Source organism: Drepanopeziza brunnea, assembly GCF_022702325.1.
Source record: "Drepanopeziza brunnea f. sp. 'multigermtubi' strain 214-2 chromosome Unknown ctg11, whole genome shotgun sequence".
Classification (NCBI taxonomy): domain Eukaryota; kingdom Fungi; phylum Ascomycota; class Leotiomycetes; order Helotiales; family Drepanopezizaceae; genus Drepanopeziza; species Drepanopeziza brunnea.
In genome coordinates, this window is record NW_027094074.1 from 1989271 (window position 1) to 2003825 (window position 14555).

Genomic DNA, 14555 nt, shown 5'->3' on the forward strand with positions numbered 1-14555 from the left:
ATTCTCCCTATTCTAACACCAAACCGAGATAAACTCCAATGCTGAGAACCCAGATCCGTCATAGACTCCCAAACAACCAACTTTCGGAGCAGAAACCATTATCGTGCCATACCGGCTTATGTACCATTTCGTCAACATCAGGGGTCCACAGATAAGGAGAAGTCTTCCAGTCAGCTCGCAGGACAATCTTCTGGGTTGAAAGTACACCGTAGTGGCAGTCGCAATGGTCAGGACAGAGGCAGCCCTGAGGTTTTGGCTCCCTGTTAGCGGCGTCGAGCAAGTGACAGAAGGCTGGAGCATCATCCCAGACGCCGATGGAAATCGTGTGGCCGTGGTTGATGACATAATAGGCGTTGAATAGGCGGTAGGAGGGCAGAACAAGAAGAGCCTTATGGTATCCGGTTATCTCCATGGGGCGACGGGCTTTCGGGGTATGCTTCACGGAGGTTTCGGAGATTGCGGCAAAGCTGATTGTGCACCCTCTGTTGTAGAGAAGATGGACATGAGCGGCGGCATCCCAGCTGATGCGGTTGAGACTGGATTTTGTTAGCAAGAGTCACCAAAACGCGTAGGGAGCGCGTCGGATCAAAACATACCAGGTACCACTGATGTGGATAGTGAAGAACGGGTAAGAAGCACCCTCGGCCTTCAACATCAGGTGGAAAATATTGTCATCTATAGTACCACGGATAGGAGCTGTCATGGTCTTCATAGCCTGTGAGGAGGTTGAGTTCCTAGGCCAAGAAGAAGGAAGTGAACTATCTTACCCGGAGCGACGCGCAATGGAACTGCTTGGAAACAAACAAAGGTGAATCGTTGCATCCGATGTCAACAATTGCCGTGACCGGACTGGTGATACCGGCTTTCTTGATGACCTTTTCCAGATCAAGGTCATTGACCTTCTCGTAGACGTATTCAAAGATCTTGAGTATGCAATTGGGCTTAAGCTTATGGAGTAATCCGAAGCTGGGAGTTTGATCTGGAATTTTTAGCATGACCTCAACCTCGGAAGAAAAACTAGGGTGCGTACCATCGAGAGTAGTGTCTCTGCCATCAACAGACCACAATTCGGCAGACCATGGATCTCGATCTGGATCTGGATACATGGCTGCAATTTCGATGCTTTGAATGTGAATTGAGATGAAAGGATGGTGTTTAGGAAGGACGCGTTTTCAATATCGAGGTCCTTCATTTGTACTTTCCCGGCCGTGCGTCCAAAACGGGATCACTCCGACTGATTGGGCTAGCACTGGAAGGAGACGCCTTCTGATTGGACGATGGCCTTTCCTCCTCCAGCAAACCCTGTGCCTTCGCACTTGATCTCTACAAGTCCCGGCCTGATCTTCTCCTTCTCTGCTTTGAGCTTAGGCTCGAGAGCCCCCTTTTCAGCCTTGCACTTCTTCTCCGTCAGGTCAGCCTCGCAGACATAGCAAGCTACTGCGTTCTGGTCAACGCCTGGCGCATGAGGATCATGGACGCCGGCTGGTGTCATGAACTTAGACACGCAGTTCTTGCACAAGACATGTCCACAGGGCTTGGCTAGCATTGCCTTGGAAGTATTACTCAAAGCCTTCTTGCATGATGGGCAAATCGGCCGACTCGTTTTCGTAGCGGCTTCTTTCTCCTCAGTGAAATTAACTTCCACAAGAGTGTGCAGTGAGTAGTTATGCGGCTTATCAGCTGGGGAAGCCGGACACACAGGAGATAATTTGGCCTTCTTCACAACAGCGTGCAAGGTCGTGCCGGTATTGGACGAAGGGGTGATGGAAGGGACCCAGAAGGAGGGCAGAGTTGTCTTTGAAGCCTTTCGTCTCCTTGTCAGCAGGTAGAGGTCACTATGGGATCACAACATACCTTCTCATCATCGATGGCCTTTCTTGCCTTTGATCTCTCTTCCCTAGCAATTCGGAGGAGCTCATCCTCATCCAACTCAAACTTCCGCTTCCCGCCTTTCTTTCCACCTACAACGTCCTCATCCACAAAGATCTTGCTAATTTCTCTGCCAGTAATCTTCTGATCGGAGATGTTGCTTCTCGTTTTGGCTTCCAGTCCCATCTGGATTCTCTCAAAGTCTTGCACGGCTCTGGCCTTTGCCTCGGCATCCTCTCTTTCCCTGTCTCCCTCTGCATCCTCTTCTTGCCTGCCTTTTGCTTTTTCAAGGCGCTTGATCTCTTTCTTCTGGGACAGAATGTTGTTCAAGGCACATTCTCTGCAGAACATGTCTCCATGGAGGCAAGATACTGGAGATACGGCTGGCTGAAGACACAACTTGCATGAAGCAAATGGCAGGAACGAGTCTCTTGACAGGCGTGCGGAGGTTGAGTTCCAGGCACTCTTGGCCATCTCACGTTCATGAGAAGTGAACACCGCCCTGGATGTGTTGCGCTTGCCTATATTAAGTCAGAATGATCCAGTTCTGAGAAACAGGTAGGATAATTTCTCACTGTGAGCCATGATGAAGTCTGGAGCCGACAATGTATCGCGTCCTCCTGACTTGAGAGTGTAAAGTAGCACTGGGCTTCTGAGGAGAGTCAGTATAGTCTGGATGGGATATTGCAGAGAATGTTTCCCAGCAAAAGAAGGCAAGGCATAGCGGGATATAAGACAAAGTTCCAAGCAAAGCGAAGCTCTGAGAGTATGTATATACTCCGTGGTAAGAAGAGGTAGAAGGCTTTGCAGCTAGTATCGAGAGGGATGACGAGCACTAACCTCGAAGGCAGGAGGTCCAAAGACTACAAGTCTGTTGGGAGAAGAGTTTTTTATGCGGAGGAAAATATTGCTGAGAGCAGAGATGGTTCCTTTTAAGGGCAGAATTTGGCTTGACGAGATGCAGATTGATTGACGACAGTCACTAGATGGGTGAATGGTTTGCTGGTTGCTCGTTTCCCTTCTCGTCAAGCACAATCACCTTGATGAAATTCGTTTTTCGAGGATGTTGTTTAGTTTGCTGGTCTTTCGAAAGCAGAGCCAGTGATACTGCTCTGGAAGTCAGTCTTGGGGCGATTTGGTAGTCCTGTTCAGTTTGCAACTTTAATCTAACTGCAAATTTACCACCGCATCTTATTCAGAGCGATTCTACGTGAACGAAACGATTGAACATGTGTTTTTGGTGAACGAGGGAGTAATTCTAGTCAAGATTCCAGTACGGGATGTCGTTAAAAAAAGTCGAAGGCTAGCATTCGCCAAGTCGGGCTCCGGAGGGACCTATTTCCGACAAATTTTCATTTCCAGTACGTCGTCACTCTGAGGCCTCGTAACAACAGCTTGGACCTATGTTTACGTTGCCCGCACTCTCCTTAATTTCAAGGCCGACCGTACGTACATTCCGGATTCTATGATTGCCAATTGACAACCGCGCGCCGGCGACATGTCGAGTCCCAATCCCTTGTCGCCCTCGAGCCCCAGCCTGCCATGGCGCTTGAATAGCTCCCTCATCATGGGCCTGACAGCTTCCCTGTCGCGCGGTTTCTACTATGGGCTGAATTACATGGAAGTCACTGGATTGGATAGGTTCTTAGAGACACTGGATCGGAGGAGGGATGTGCAGGGAAGGGATAGAGGATTGATAACTGGTTAGCATCTCTCGGGGCCATTAGCTGAAGAAGTGCTGACAAAAACCTGCTATTAGTCTCAAATCATGTCAGCGTGTACGTCGATTCGATTGAGACCCGAATCTATATATGTATATATTTTGGATTTATACTTATGGGTTACCTGTAGAATGGACGATCCATTGATATGGGGTGTGCTGCCCTTTCGCTACGGCTTCAATCCCTCGAACCACCGCTGGAGTTTGGGAAGCTACGATATTTGTTTTCAGGGAAGGTAAGGACATTCTTTCAGTGATATCTGTCTAGCCTAGGCGTTGATCAGTATATACAGGTTACTTACTGGCTTCTTCAACTTTGGTCAAGTTCTACCAACTCATCGAGGAGCGCACTCCCCCCACGGTGGTCTCTTCCAACCTGTCATGACACAGGCAATACGACTACTCTCCTCCCAACCATTCGCAAAGCCTCCGTTATCCCATACTTCGAACCCGGGTATGCCTGACCCCTTCACAACAGGGTCACTCACATATACCACGAATGGGGAGGACTCGTTTACAGCTCCCTCCGTATACCTATCGCGCAAGCACTCCTGGATCCACATCTTTCCCGAAGGACGGGTACATCAGCACCCTAAAAAATCCATGCGATATTTCAAATGGGGTATATCACGCCTTATACTCGAGTCTGAACCACTGCCTGAGATCGTTCCTATCTTCATCGACGGAAACCAGGAAGTCATGCACGAATCTCGAGGATTCCCTGAATTCATTCCAAGAGCTGGAAAAAACATTAGAATTGCATTTGGGGAAAGCATAGATGGCGAGAAAGTATTTGGGGAATTGAGGGAGCGTTGGAAGAAGCTGGTCGCAATGCAGAAAGAGGCCTTGGCTCAGAAAGGCCTCGAGACCAATTGGGAGATGGGAGAGCTGACTGAATGGCTGAAGTATGGGACCGAGGCTGTTGCGCTGCGGAAAGAAGTTACCATGAAAGTACGTATGGAGGTCTTAAAGGTCAGAAGGAGCTTGGGGTACCCTGACGAAGACCCAAAACAGGGTCGAGTCGAGACGTGGATAGAGGAGGGCGACGCGAAAACTAAGGAGAAGAAAGATGGCAGCTCGTTAGGCGATACCTGATGTGAAGTGGCTCTAAAAAGCCACTGTTGTACAAATCCTGGTTCGACGCGGCAGGCGAACAAAATTTACTGGGCTTCAACAATAGCGAGCTTCTCAAAAAAATTCTCATCAGCCGCTTCAAGCAGGCTGGCCTCGTTGATACTCCCCATACGCTACGGACCTCATCCAGATATCCGCAAGCAGTGTTCAACAGCTGACTGCGCAGAACCAATCTCCCATCAACTCCCCAGCCACCTTTCCGCATCGTGACCCCCCACCCGAATCACATCGAAGACATCCCCCCCTCCCTCTCCATATACTCCCAAATCCGTCTAGTCGGGTACACTTGCACCCAGCCCCCCCACCTCCCCCCCCCTCCTCTGACCAGACTATCCCTCTCACATAACTCGTAAATCTCCCCAGCACACCACCGGATTGTTATCGTTTTGAGGGGGGAAAAAAATTACATAGACCAACAATAGATCCTTCGTCAACTTCCACTTCCCATGTTTCTGCCTTCCCCGCTTCTAAATTCTGTATCCAGTAGGTGATGCGGGACTTGCGAGATCGCACCGGGAGGTATGGGAGAGAGATGATGAGACTGATGGCGAAGTCTAGCTTGCTGAAGTTGGGAAAGTCGGTGCGGCTGGGTGAGGGGGAGAGGATATTCGGGATGGATTTTCGGAAATTTCGGAACGCTAAATAAGGGAAGGGTGCTGGGTTTGGTGTTGGGGAAGAGGCGGGCTTGCTGGTGGGACTTGAGTGTCGGGAAATGGAAAAGACGGTCTGCTACTACCTACCGGATCGTCGCACTTGAGAACCTGCGAGGTATGCAGAAGCAACATACATTGGGAGTTTAATTTATATTTGGGGAGCTTGGGTTTGTTCTGCATTATCGGGAAGACAAGCTCGAAGGTTGCTCTCCGCTAAGCCTACGAATGCAGCTGTGAACTAACTGTACGACCTGCTCTCATATAGGCCTGCCTATGGAGAGGAGCGAATCTACATGATAATGTAGAGAGGTCCAAGTCAAAGAGATTCCATTGCATCACACCATGCGCTCTAGGCGTCTGAGAAAACCATCTGGCTCAGCAACTCCCTGGCTGGCAATGAAATCGGCACGCTCCTGCGTATCAGCAACGGAGTAGATACGCAGCTCATCCGCGTTCCCAGATGGACGGACGTGGGCAACATCGCCATTGCTGAAAAGGATGCGCACCCCGTCGGTGTAGATAATCCGAGTGATCTCGGTGAATCCAAACTCTGTGGAGAGGACGGTCTGTAGCCCACTGCGAATCTGTTGAAACTTCTCGGGATCTTTGACCTCAAGCGTTGCTTGCTCAAAGTCTCGAGCCGAAACGCCGTCTGACGCGTAGGTAATGTCCTGGATGTTGGGATCGGACGGTGAGAACTTCTGGATGATCTTCAACGCTGTGGCTCGAGGGAATTTTCGTAGGAGGGAGGCCCGGCTGAACCGACGAGGGAGCGTATCGAAAAGCTCTGGTAGTGTTATCTTGCGATTCTTCGCTGCGAACAGGGCGCACAGGAGAGGTAGAAAAGCATCGCGGGTTGGGAGGGCGGTCAGCACGTTTCCATTGCGTTCGAGGTCGCAACCTGTCAGGAAGCCACCGTTGGCTTCCCATCCACAGACACGGCTGCGACCCTTGGAGATGGCGCGTTGCATGCCAGAAATCACGTAGGGACTTCCGATCTTGGTCTTCGGCTCGGTGACAGCAGCTAATGGTCCGCGATCTATCGCATCGTTGCTGCTGATCGGGACGACAGCCGAGTCGATGTTGAGAAACTCTGCAACGATCATGCCCAAAATATCACCACCAAAAAATCGAAGCTTATCACCCTCTGGAGCAAGAATAAGTGGACGATCGCTGTCGCCATCGGTAGAGATGATAGCATCTATCTTCTGTTGACCAGATTTGCTCCAAAGATCTTGAAGTGTGTCAAGCTGGGCTTGGTCTATGGCTTCGGTATCTATTGGGACGAAAGTGTCACTTCGGCCAACAGGAGTGACTTTGGCGCCCAGTGCTTCAAAGATCTCGACCAAAAGAACCCGTCCGACAGCTGAGTGTTGATATGCGAGCAGATTCATTCCCTCAAGAGTCTCGCCCTTGAAGAAATCTAGATATCGCTGGATGTACGCTCCTCTCCCATCCCCTATGATTGATAAAAGTGGTTCCTTCTTGCGAAGAACTCCCTGTTCATCAAAGATACTTTCAGCGAAAGGCTTTGACAGGATCTCTTCACGGAACCGTGCGACCTGGTCATTGATGGGTTGCTCATCCTTCTTCATGAGCTCGCCTTTGGAGGTGTTGAGTTTATATCCGTTGCGATCGAACGGGATGTGGCTTCCAGTCACCATGATGCTGCCCTTACCCTTGTGCAGAGCCCAGCACGTGAGAGCAGGAGTAGGGATCGGCCCTAGACTGACAGGAACCATGCCTGTGTCTCTCAGGGCCTGTTCTACCGCTTGACTGAGGCCACCTCGGCCATTTTCGTCGAGCTGGATAGAACTTGGACGACGGTCGTAGGCGTAGAAGAATTCATCACCAGTTTCAATGCCACCTTCAGCCAGAGGAAGTGATTTCAGATATCGGATCTCGGCGACAACATTTGTGTATACCTCGAGCTATTTGGATCTTTAGTACACGTTTTTGAAATTTCAGGAGTTTTGGTATATTCATCTCAGACAAGAATCCATAATGGAAACACAAACCTGGGTCAGGTGAATGACTTCCCCGCGACGACCGCTAGTACCGAACTTAAGAGGCTGCGGTTTGTAAGCAAGCGCAGATTTTAGGTCATTCGCCGGGGTTGCTGTAGCTGCGGCCATCTTTGTAGAGGTGTGAAGAATTGAGGTTTGAAAATAGGCGGTCGTCACGACGAAACAGAGCATGTGGGTATATAAGCGAGGTAGCGTTTTAGCATAACCTCCAACACGTGATTTATCCCATGTTGTGTAACGCCCTTCTTATCTTTTTTGCTTTTTAAAGAGCTATGTTCGTTACCAGGTGCTCAGTCTTCGTAAAAATACATTTGCAAGTGGTATTTCAGGTTCAGAACATTACACGACGTTCATTTTCACTTGCTACGTAAGGTAGTAAGCGAAAGAAAACAAACGCAAACTTTCAAGGAGTAGGTGGTCCACTGCTTTCAGCTACAGCTTTCTCGGAGCGGGTAACGGATGGGAATCCCTCAATAATTTTCTGCAATAGCTTCTACTGGATTTCCGGCCGGATCTCTCTTCTGTTAAGGACACGTTGCTACATGTTGCTACATATTGCCGCCCAGCACTTCAATTATCTTTACGATCGCACGACGAAGCTGTTCTTGAAGTACATGGAGGTATTCGAATCTAACCTGTTCAGCAGACTCGTCGCAGACCACTGAGGAGCTCTTGGTCCGTATCCATGGGTGCGGCCAATGCCTCTTTATCGTTTTCGATGCTCGGAACCATGCTATTTAATCGAGTATTCTCAATCAGATATCAGTTTTATTAAGCTCATACAAGTGATGCGAATGAAGTGAGCGCCATCGGGGATAAGCTCGGGTTCCATAGATGCCGGGCTATATCAAAAATGCCCAATCTGAAAAGCATTGCACACGAAACCAGAAGTCGTTGCCCCTCTGCAGCTAAGTAAGGGGCGGGAACCTCAAACGATTCGAGTACCTTGCCCTAGAGGCCACGCACAAAACTTGACCGCTTGACTAGCTGGAATTCTTACAGCGCAAGCTATATGTATGATTGAGTAATTGTGAATTGAAGTGTGCAAGTGTGTATATTATCGAAGGCTATAGCGGGCAATAGATGAGCTCCAGTGTACGATTGACGAGCCACCCCCTCGTTAAGGAAGTCAGGGCTTAGACAATGCAGAAGTGCATCGTCCAAAAAGGCCTCTAAATTAAAGGAGCACACACCTAGCGGGCTGCCAAAGCATTTGCTGGACTCAATGCACAGTTTGACTGATGCCTTTGAGGAGAAAATTAGGACCGTAGGGGTTTTTTGGGGGGGAGGGGGGCGGCGGCGGGGGTTTTAGAGAATTCAGACCACGGTCAGCTAGAAGCAGAACTTGACGAAGAATTCTTGAAAGATTTTTCGGTTCACATACTCGACGAATGCGTACTTGCAAACTTGGATAGACGACTTATGCCCAAGACGCGGCTAGATGTTTTGTTTCTAATGGGTATCATTTTACTGACTGAAATAGTTTGAGTATCAGGTCGGCTGTTCTACGCTTGGCATTCAATCAGCAGAAGAAAAAATGGAGAACAAATCAAGAAATCCTCCTCCTGTGTACTGCCTCTATAACTTGCTTCAACCACCAGACATGTATCCGGGGATCTCCTGTCAACTCGGGATGGAAGCTCGTCCCAAACACATTCGCTTGGCGGACAGCGATGATATCTCCAGCCTCGGCATCCAACTTCTCTTTCGTTGCATCATCTTTGATCACGGTAGTGCGACCTGGTAACGTGCCCATAACCTCAACATTTCCAATATTAATACTCCTGGCTGCCTCCTGGTTGATTTCCCTTGACGGTGCAACGACCGTGTCATCAATCTTCGCTTCTCCCTCCTGGATGCCAGTTACTGTTGGTAATAACCTCTCCACTATTGGGGCTCGGATGAAGATAGCTCTGAAAGGTGTCTGATTTGCATCCAGACTCTCCCCATCGGCCTGCTTGAGGAATGGCAGATCTAGGTTGGCTTCAAAGCTCTCGATCTGACGTCCGAAATGGTTGCGGTTGACTCGGACGTCAAGACCACCAATGAGCTCTTGGCCTCCTTTCTTTGTCCTGTTTGCAGACTCGGCAAGCAGTATGAGACCTGCACATGTCCCCCATGCTGGCTTTCTTTTGACCCTGTGTGGATGTGAGTATAATATGCTCAAAACAGTAAGAGTGACTCACTTGACAAAGTCTCGAAGAGGTTCCAGCATATTTGATCTCTGTGCAACCAACGATATTGCTGTACTTTCCCCTCCAGGGAGGATCAGGGCATCACATGAACTCAATTCCTCCTCGGTGCGGACCTCCTTGAAAGTCCAGTTTCTTTGGACAATATCTTTGTCTTTGGTGGCCAATATCTGAGCTGCCTGTCTCAATAGCTGCACGTGTTCGTTGAAGGCGCCTTGGAGGGCCAACACACCGACGGTGATGCTCATTTCATGATCAGTAGAGCCCATCGTGACCATTGTGTATCGTAAAAAGACCTGATTTTGGTGATGGTGATGGTGATGGTGATGGCACATGTCCTTATATTGATCGAGATATCGATTTTTTTTGCCTGGTGATGATCGACTTACTCGCTAGTACGAGCTCTAAATCAATTAGCGCCTGGGCAGGTCTCACCACCGGTCCAGAATTTGGAACCCACTCATTCCTCAACACAAATTCGCTGGTGTCGGCCCCGTCTATGTGATCTCTCATCCCTCCGCGAGAGGGCATAATCACCGTCAAACACACAAAAAAGTCTCCAGAGCTTCTGCGACAACAAAATGTCCAGCTTCCTGCTCTACCTCGGTGCCATCGGCATTGGGTATCTCGCCCTCACCATTTTCCTCTTCATGATGTCCTCCAGGTTCCCCGTGCTGGGCTTCTTCGGCCTCCTCCTCGCATCCTACCCGTCTGTCATACTATCTGCGTCGTACGGCGTGATCGTGTCGATATTGCTGCGGCTGGTAGGCCGGGGTCGGAGTTCACAATGGGCGACTGCACGATTCTTCAAGTATGTGATGCGGTTCACGACAGGCATAACTTTCTCCATCGATGATCCGAACGACTACCTGAATAAGACCCGACCCGCGGTCTTTATTGGCCCTCACCAGTCGGAGTTGGATGTGTTGATGCTGGGATGCATTTTCCCCAAAAGATGCTCGGTCACTGCGAAGAAGTCACTGAAGAACGTGCCGTTCCTGGGGTGGTTCATGGCTTTATCCAACACAGTTTTCATCGACAGGGCGAACTCGACGAATGCGCGGCATGCGATGGCAAGCGCTTCGGAGGAAATGACGAAGCAGAAGCAGAGCGTGTTTATGTTCCCAGAGGGTACAAGAAGTTATGCAAAGGACCCTACGCTACTACCGTTTAAGAAGGGAGCATTCCACTTGGCCGTCCAGGCAGGCGTTCCAATTGTGCCGGTGGTGGTTGCGAATTATTCAGATGTGCTATACGTGCCCGGGTGGAAATTCAAGGCGGGGAACATTGCGATCAAAGGTAGGAGTTGAAATACTGGTAGCTGGCACTCTGCTAATAACGGCAGTCTTGAAACCAATCGAAACAAGAGGGCTACAGCCTGGAGATGTCGAGGACTTGACTCGGGACACCCGGGAGATGATGCTTCGAGAAATCGTTGCACTGACATCAAAAGCGCAAGGCCGCCCGATTGCGATGCCTTCGCGAAACTCTGGAGACGGGGTTATAAAAGCAAGTGGAGTAGAGGCAACCATATCCTAGGCATACCAATCGGTCTTTACCCTGTATTTTGGGAAGAAGAGCTTGTAGACCAGTGCGCCAAGTCTTCATCGGTGCTCGGCGCTAGCACAGTGAAAAAAACACCACATTACTGCATGGCCGGAGTATGGGAAGGCTTTATATCAAGCATTTATACCTCATAGATGTCGGGAATAGAGGCTACGATTAATGAATAGATTTCGGGTAGAAGTCTGTGGGCTGTCATTGTCACTTGAGAATCGGTCAATCAAGCCACCATTTACTTTCAACATGCTTTAATGTTTAGAAATACAAGCTACCGTGGTTCATTTGCTTCATCTGCAACCCGCTGGTTTTTATGCAAGTTTTTGCGTACCGATTTGGAAGAGCAAGTTCATTTCCAGTAGCTGTATGCATACCCAACCTCTCCATCTCACGATCACCCCCCTAGTTGCACAGGAATAACCGATGCATGCATGCATCTTTCGCAAGTTAGTGGCTGCAGGGTTGCAAGCCAGTGAGTGTATCGCCTCTGTTCTCAGGCTTCTCGTCCATCAACCTCGCCTTGACCGCCTAGAGAGAGAGATGGAACTGGATCGATTCCATCAAAGAAAACACCGGGCATCAAGATTCTGATGAGTTTTATCCGTGGCCGGGTGACTGGAGCCTGACCGGACCTGTTCAGAGGCTCGTCGTCATTATTATAAGGTATTTAGTATCTTAGTTGAAAGCTGCAGATACGACGCGCCTACTCTTTTCAGCTGTTACGCCTTCGCCTTACGACACTTGGATTTTCTTGAAGGACTAAGGACCGCTGAAAATTCAATACAGTCTTTTCGACCGTGGGGAATTCCTATCAAGTATGGTTTAGTTCATTGCTTTGAGTTGTCGTGATACTTTGCTGCTTGTTTCTTTTGCAGTTCCTTCTCTGAAAATCGATATGGTTTACCCTGTATTATGGCTATTCTTGGACTGGTAATTGTTCTGACGCCAAGGCTGTCTCTTATTAACCCTCTATTCAAGTTACCTTATATCATTCATCAATCTTCATCTTCATCTTTACCATGCCCTACTTATCCGGGCCGTTTCCTCGAGACTGAGCCTCTTTCTCGTATGAAAGGCGACCAGTGTAATGCATAGAGTGAGTCGCCCGTCGAGGTCTGTTCACTGTGGCGGAAAGATTTTTCCTGATTATCGGCTTGCTCTTTCTTGAATCGTAAAAACTGATAGTGTCAACTCTTTTCTTCCTCGCTTAAGCTAAGCTGTTGCTGAACCACAACTTCAGATATCCACGATATCATCGCTTCGAGAAAATACAGGTTATCATTAATATAGGCCAGTTGAAGCGGGCACCAAAATGGGTATGCATGGATTCTAAATTGCCAAGGCTTCCGCAGAACAAATCAATGATTATTCACAGGTACTATTTACTAATCGGCAATGGCAGAAAGAGAATCATCAATGTTATCCTGTTTATAATATTGAAAACATCTGCAATAAGTGGAAAGGCCAAGAAGCACCATTTAGCATGGGAGAAGTGAAACAAAACCCGAACTGAAACCGGGGGAACAGTACTAATGGAATTTCAGAGTTGAAAGACTATCGGATTAGAAGAAGGAGACAGGATACAACGAAGACCCGGTGCGAGGTACTGTCAAGCAGTCGATCGATTAAGTCACAATTGGCACAGAGCTGTAGAGCAACAATTCCTCAGATACTGTATGGGTATGTCTACTGAACTTCCAGTGGGAGTGCTGCAATTAATTTAAGTTCTCCCAAAGACTCACTAGATCGGGAGGAAGAGCATCTCTCTCTTCGCCAATCTGCTTCGTGACAAGCAGCGGACCCTTGCCATCCCAGCTGACTTCGAAGTGGCGGTGATCAGAATCTCTGACAGCATCAATTATACGCTTGACCAGCGCGTGGAAGCGAGCCAAGAGAGATGAATTGGCTTTCTCCCACTTCAGGACGTCTTCCTTGACTGAGACAACCTCTGGCTTATCGAAGAGTCCAAACTCGTGGTATGCAATGAGAAACTTTGAAGTCTGGTTCATCCACAGACGAGGAAGTATTTCATCCATGTTGTATTCTCTCCTTTTATTTCGGGTCTTGATGTCGAAGATCTGCTCCTGTGGCACCACCGTTCCCTGCATCTTGATTTCCAATTCCTGGGTGGGAGATGGGTCTGGTCTATCAACAGCTATGCCAGCGAGAGTGGAATCAAGAGAAGGACTTCTAACAGGATGTGCGGGACTGGATACTGCTTTCTTGGTAGATTTTTTGACGTATGCATCGGTTTCAGTGCGAATCAAGATTTGCAAGCCACCCAAGTCATACTGGATGATTCGCTGGTGAGAGCAGGAGTTGCGAACGTCAGAATCCCAGGCTGTGTATATCTCCGGAAATGTTTGTCCAAACCCGTTGAGGTCTGGTATGAGCAGCGTCGGAGAGCTCTCTCGCCGGACGAAGAAAGCTGTTTCTCCCACCAGCATCGCATCGAAGCGAAAAGGCTTGTCTTCGGCCATGGCACACCGCAAGAGATTTCCTAGTGTGCTGCCGCACCCAACCACGTCCAAAGAGTGCAACTTGAATTCGGGCTTCATGGCAAGCAATGCCCTTGCAGCAGGCTCCATCGGGTACGAGGGGTACCGGGCGGCGTTGACATCTCGAAATACATCCTGGCTATCGCGCTCCAGTTTCACGTCTTCTACAGGTGGTGACCACACTGGAGGAGAGCCTGGCGATCGTGTATGTTAGTAAATTGGTTGATGTACGTGAGGTAGCCTTTCCCTCTATTGAAGAGGTGGGAGAGGCGGAAGATTGGCGCTACAGGATGAAAGGCTGAAATAACTGACCTGGAACTAGAATGCTCGGAGACTCGGTGTTCAGCCAGTTGTAGGAAGCAACGTAGCTGACATCCTGGATGGTTGGATTGTTGAGCTCTACAAGAATTGTTTGTGCATTGATTGTATCGATCGCTTGGCCCAATGGCTGTGGGGGTGGTTCATGCTGTGTTTGTTGTGTTGGAGGGTGAGGGTGAGGCTGATTGAAGGTTGAATTCCGTGATGCGAATCCCCGTCCCCGTCCCCGTCCCCGTCCCCGTCCCCATCCCCATCCTCGTCCTCGTCCTCGTCCTCGGCCATCTCCCCAACTCCCACGATCATCATCCTGTGTAGACATCACGTAATAACCTCTCTTGCGTAAGTCTTTCTGTTGTAGGAGGGCAGATCCTGACACTTTATAGTAACCGCCTTCTTTGATCATGTATTTATTATTACCTGTCGTATCGTCTCAGTCAACCAACAGCAGCTGCAAGGCGCCCTGGTTGTCAACGAATTGACCGCTTCAAAAGCTGCAGCAAGGCAGGAAGATGGTGAAAGCTGAGGCTTTATTCATTGAGGTGCCTGCACAGAAATCTGAAATCCGGCTTCAAAAGGCAGACAGA

At 49.1% G+C, this 14555-nt stretch overlaps 7 protein-coding genes across 7 annotated transcripts; 2 read left to right on the top strand and 5 right to left on the bottom strand.

Annotated features, from left to right (window-relative positions):
- Nucleotides 1–58: 58 nt before the first annotated feature.
- L3040_006692 (uncharacterized protein) lies at nt 59–1106 on the bottom strand (the record flags this gene model as incomplete). The annotated part of the gene is made up of 4 exons (XM_066154209.1): nt 59–536; nt 597–715; nt 768–979; nt 1031–1106. 4 exons carry the CDS (start codon nt 1104–1106, stop codon nt 59–61), a joined length of 885 nt encoding a protein of 294 aa, XP_066011185.1.
- A 137-nt stretch (nt 1107–1243) lies between these two features.
- On the bottom strand, nt 1244–2454 carry L3040_006693 (uncharacterized protein; the record flags this gene model as incomplete). The annotated part of the gene is made up of 3 exons (XM_007292261.1): nt 1244–1804; nt 1855–2390; nt 2445–2454. The coding sequence occupies 3 exons, from the start codon at nt 2452–2454 to the stop codon at nt 1244–1246; spliced, it is 1107 nt and encodes a 368-aa protein (XP_007292323.1).
- Nucleotides 2455–3367: 913 nt separating this feature from the next.
- L3040_006694 (uncharacterized protein) lies at nt 3368–4684 on the top strand (the record flags this gene model as incomplete). The annotated part of the gene is made up of 4 exons (XM_066154210.1): nt 3368–3572; nt 3629–3647; nt 3721–3825; nt 3883–4684. 4 exons carry the CDS (start codon nt 3368–3370, stop codon nt 4682–4684), a joined length of 1131 nt encoding a protein of 376 aa, XP_066011186.1.
- A 1027-nt stretch (nt 4685–5711) lies between these two features.
- Nucleotides 5712–7511, bottom strand: L3040_006695 (uncharacterized protein; the record flags this gene model as incomplete). Its single annotated transcript, XM_007292263.1, has 2 exons — nt 5712–7307; nt 7395–7511. The coding sequence occupies 2 exons, from the start codon at nt 7509–7511 to the stop codon at nt 5712–5714; spliced, it is 1713 nt and encodes a 570-aa protein (XP_007292325.1).
- Nucleotides 7512–8952: 1441 nt separating this feature from the next.
- L3040_006696 (uncharacterized protein) lies at nt 8953–9864 on the bottom strand (the record flags this gene model as incomplete). The annotated part of the gene is made up of 2 exons (XM_007292264.2): nt 8953–9541; nt 9590–9864. 2 exons carry the CDS (start codon nt 9862–9864, stop codon nt 8953–8955), a joined length of 864 nt encoding a protein of 287 aa, XP_007292326.2.
- A 312-nt stretch (nt 9865–10176) lies between these two features.
- On the top strand, nt 10177–11134 carry L3040_006697 (uncharacterized protein; the record flags this gene model as incomplete). The annotated part of the gene is made up of 2 exons (XM_007292265.1): nt 10177–10894; nt 10941–11134. 2 exons carry the CDS (start codon nt 10177–10179, stop codon nt 11132–11134), a joined length of 912 nt encoding a protein of 303 aa, XP_007292327.1.
- Nucleotides 11135–12870: 1736 nt separating this feature from the next.
- On the bottom strand, nt 12871–13743 carry L3040_006698 (uncharacterized protein; the record flags this gene model as incomplete). The annotated part of the gene is made up of 1 exon (XM_007292266.2): nt 12871–13743. One exon carries the CDS (start codon nt 13741–13743, stop codon nt 12871–12873), a length of 873 nt encoding a protein of 290 aa, XP_007292328.2.
- Between the last annotated feature and the right edge of the window lie 812 nt (nt 13744–14555).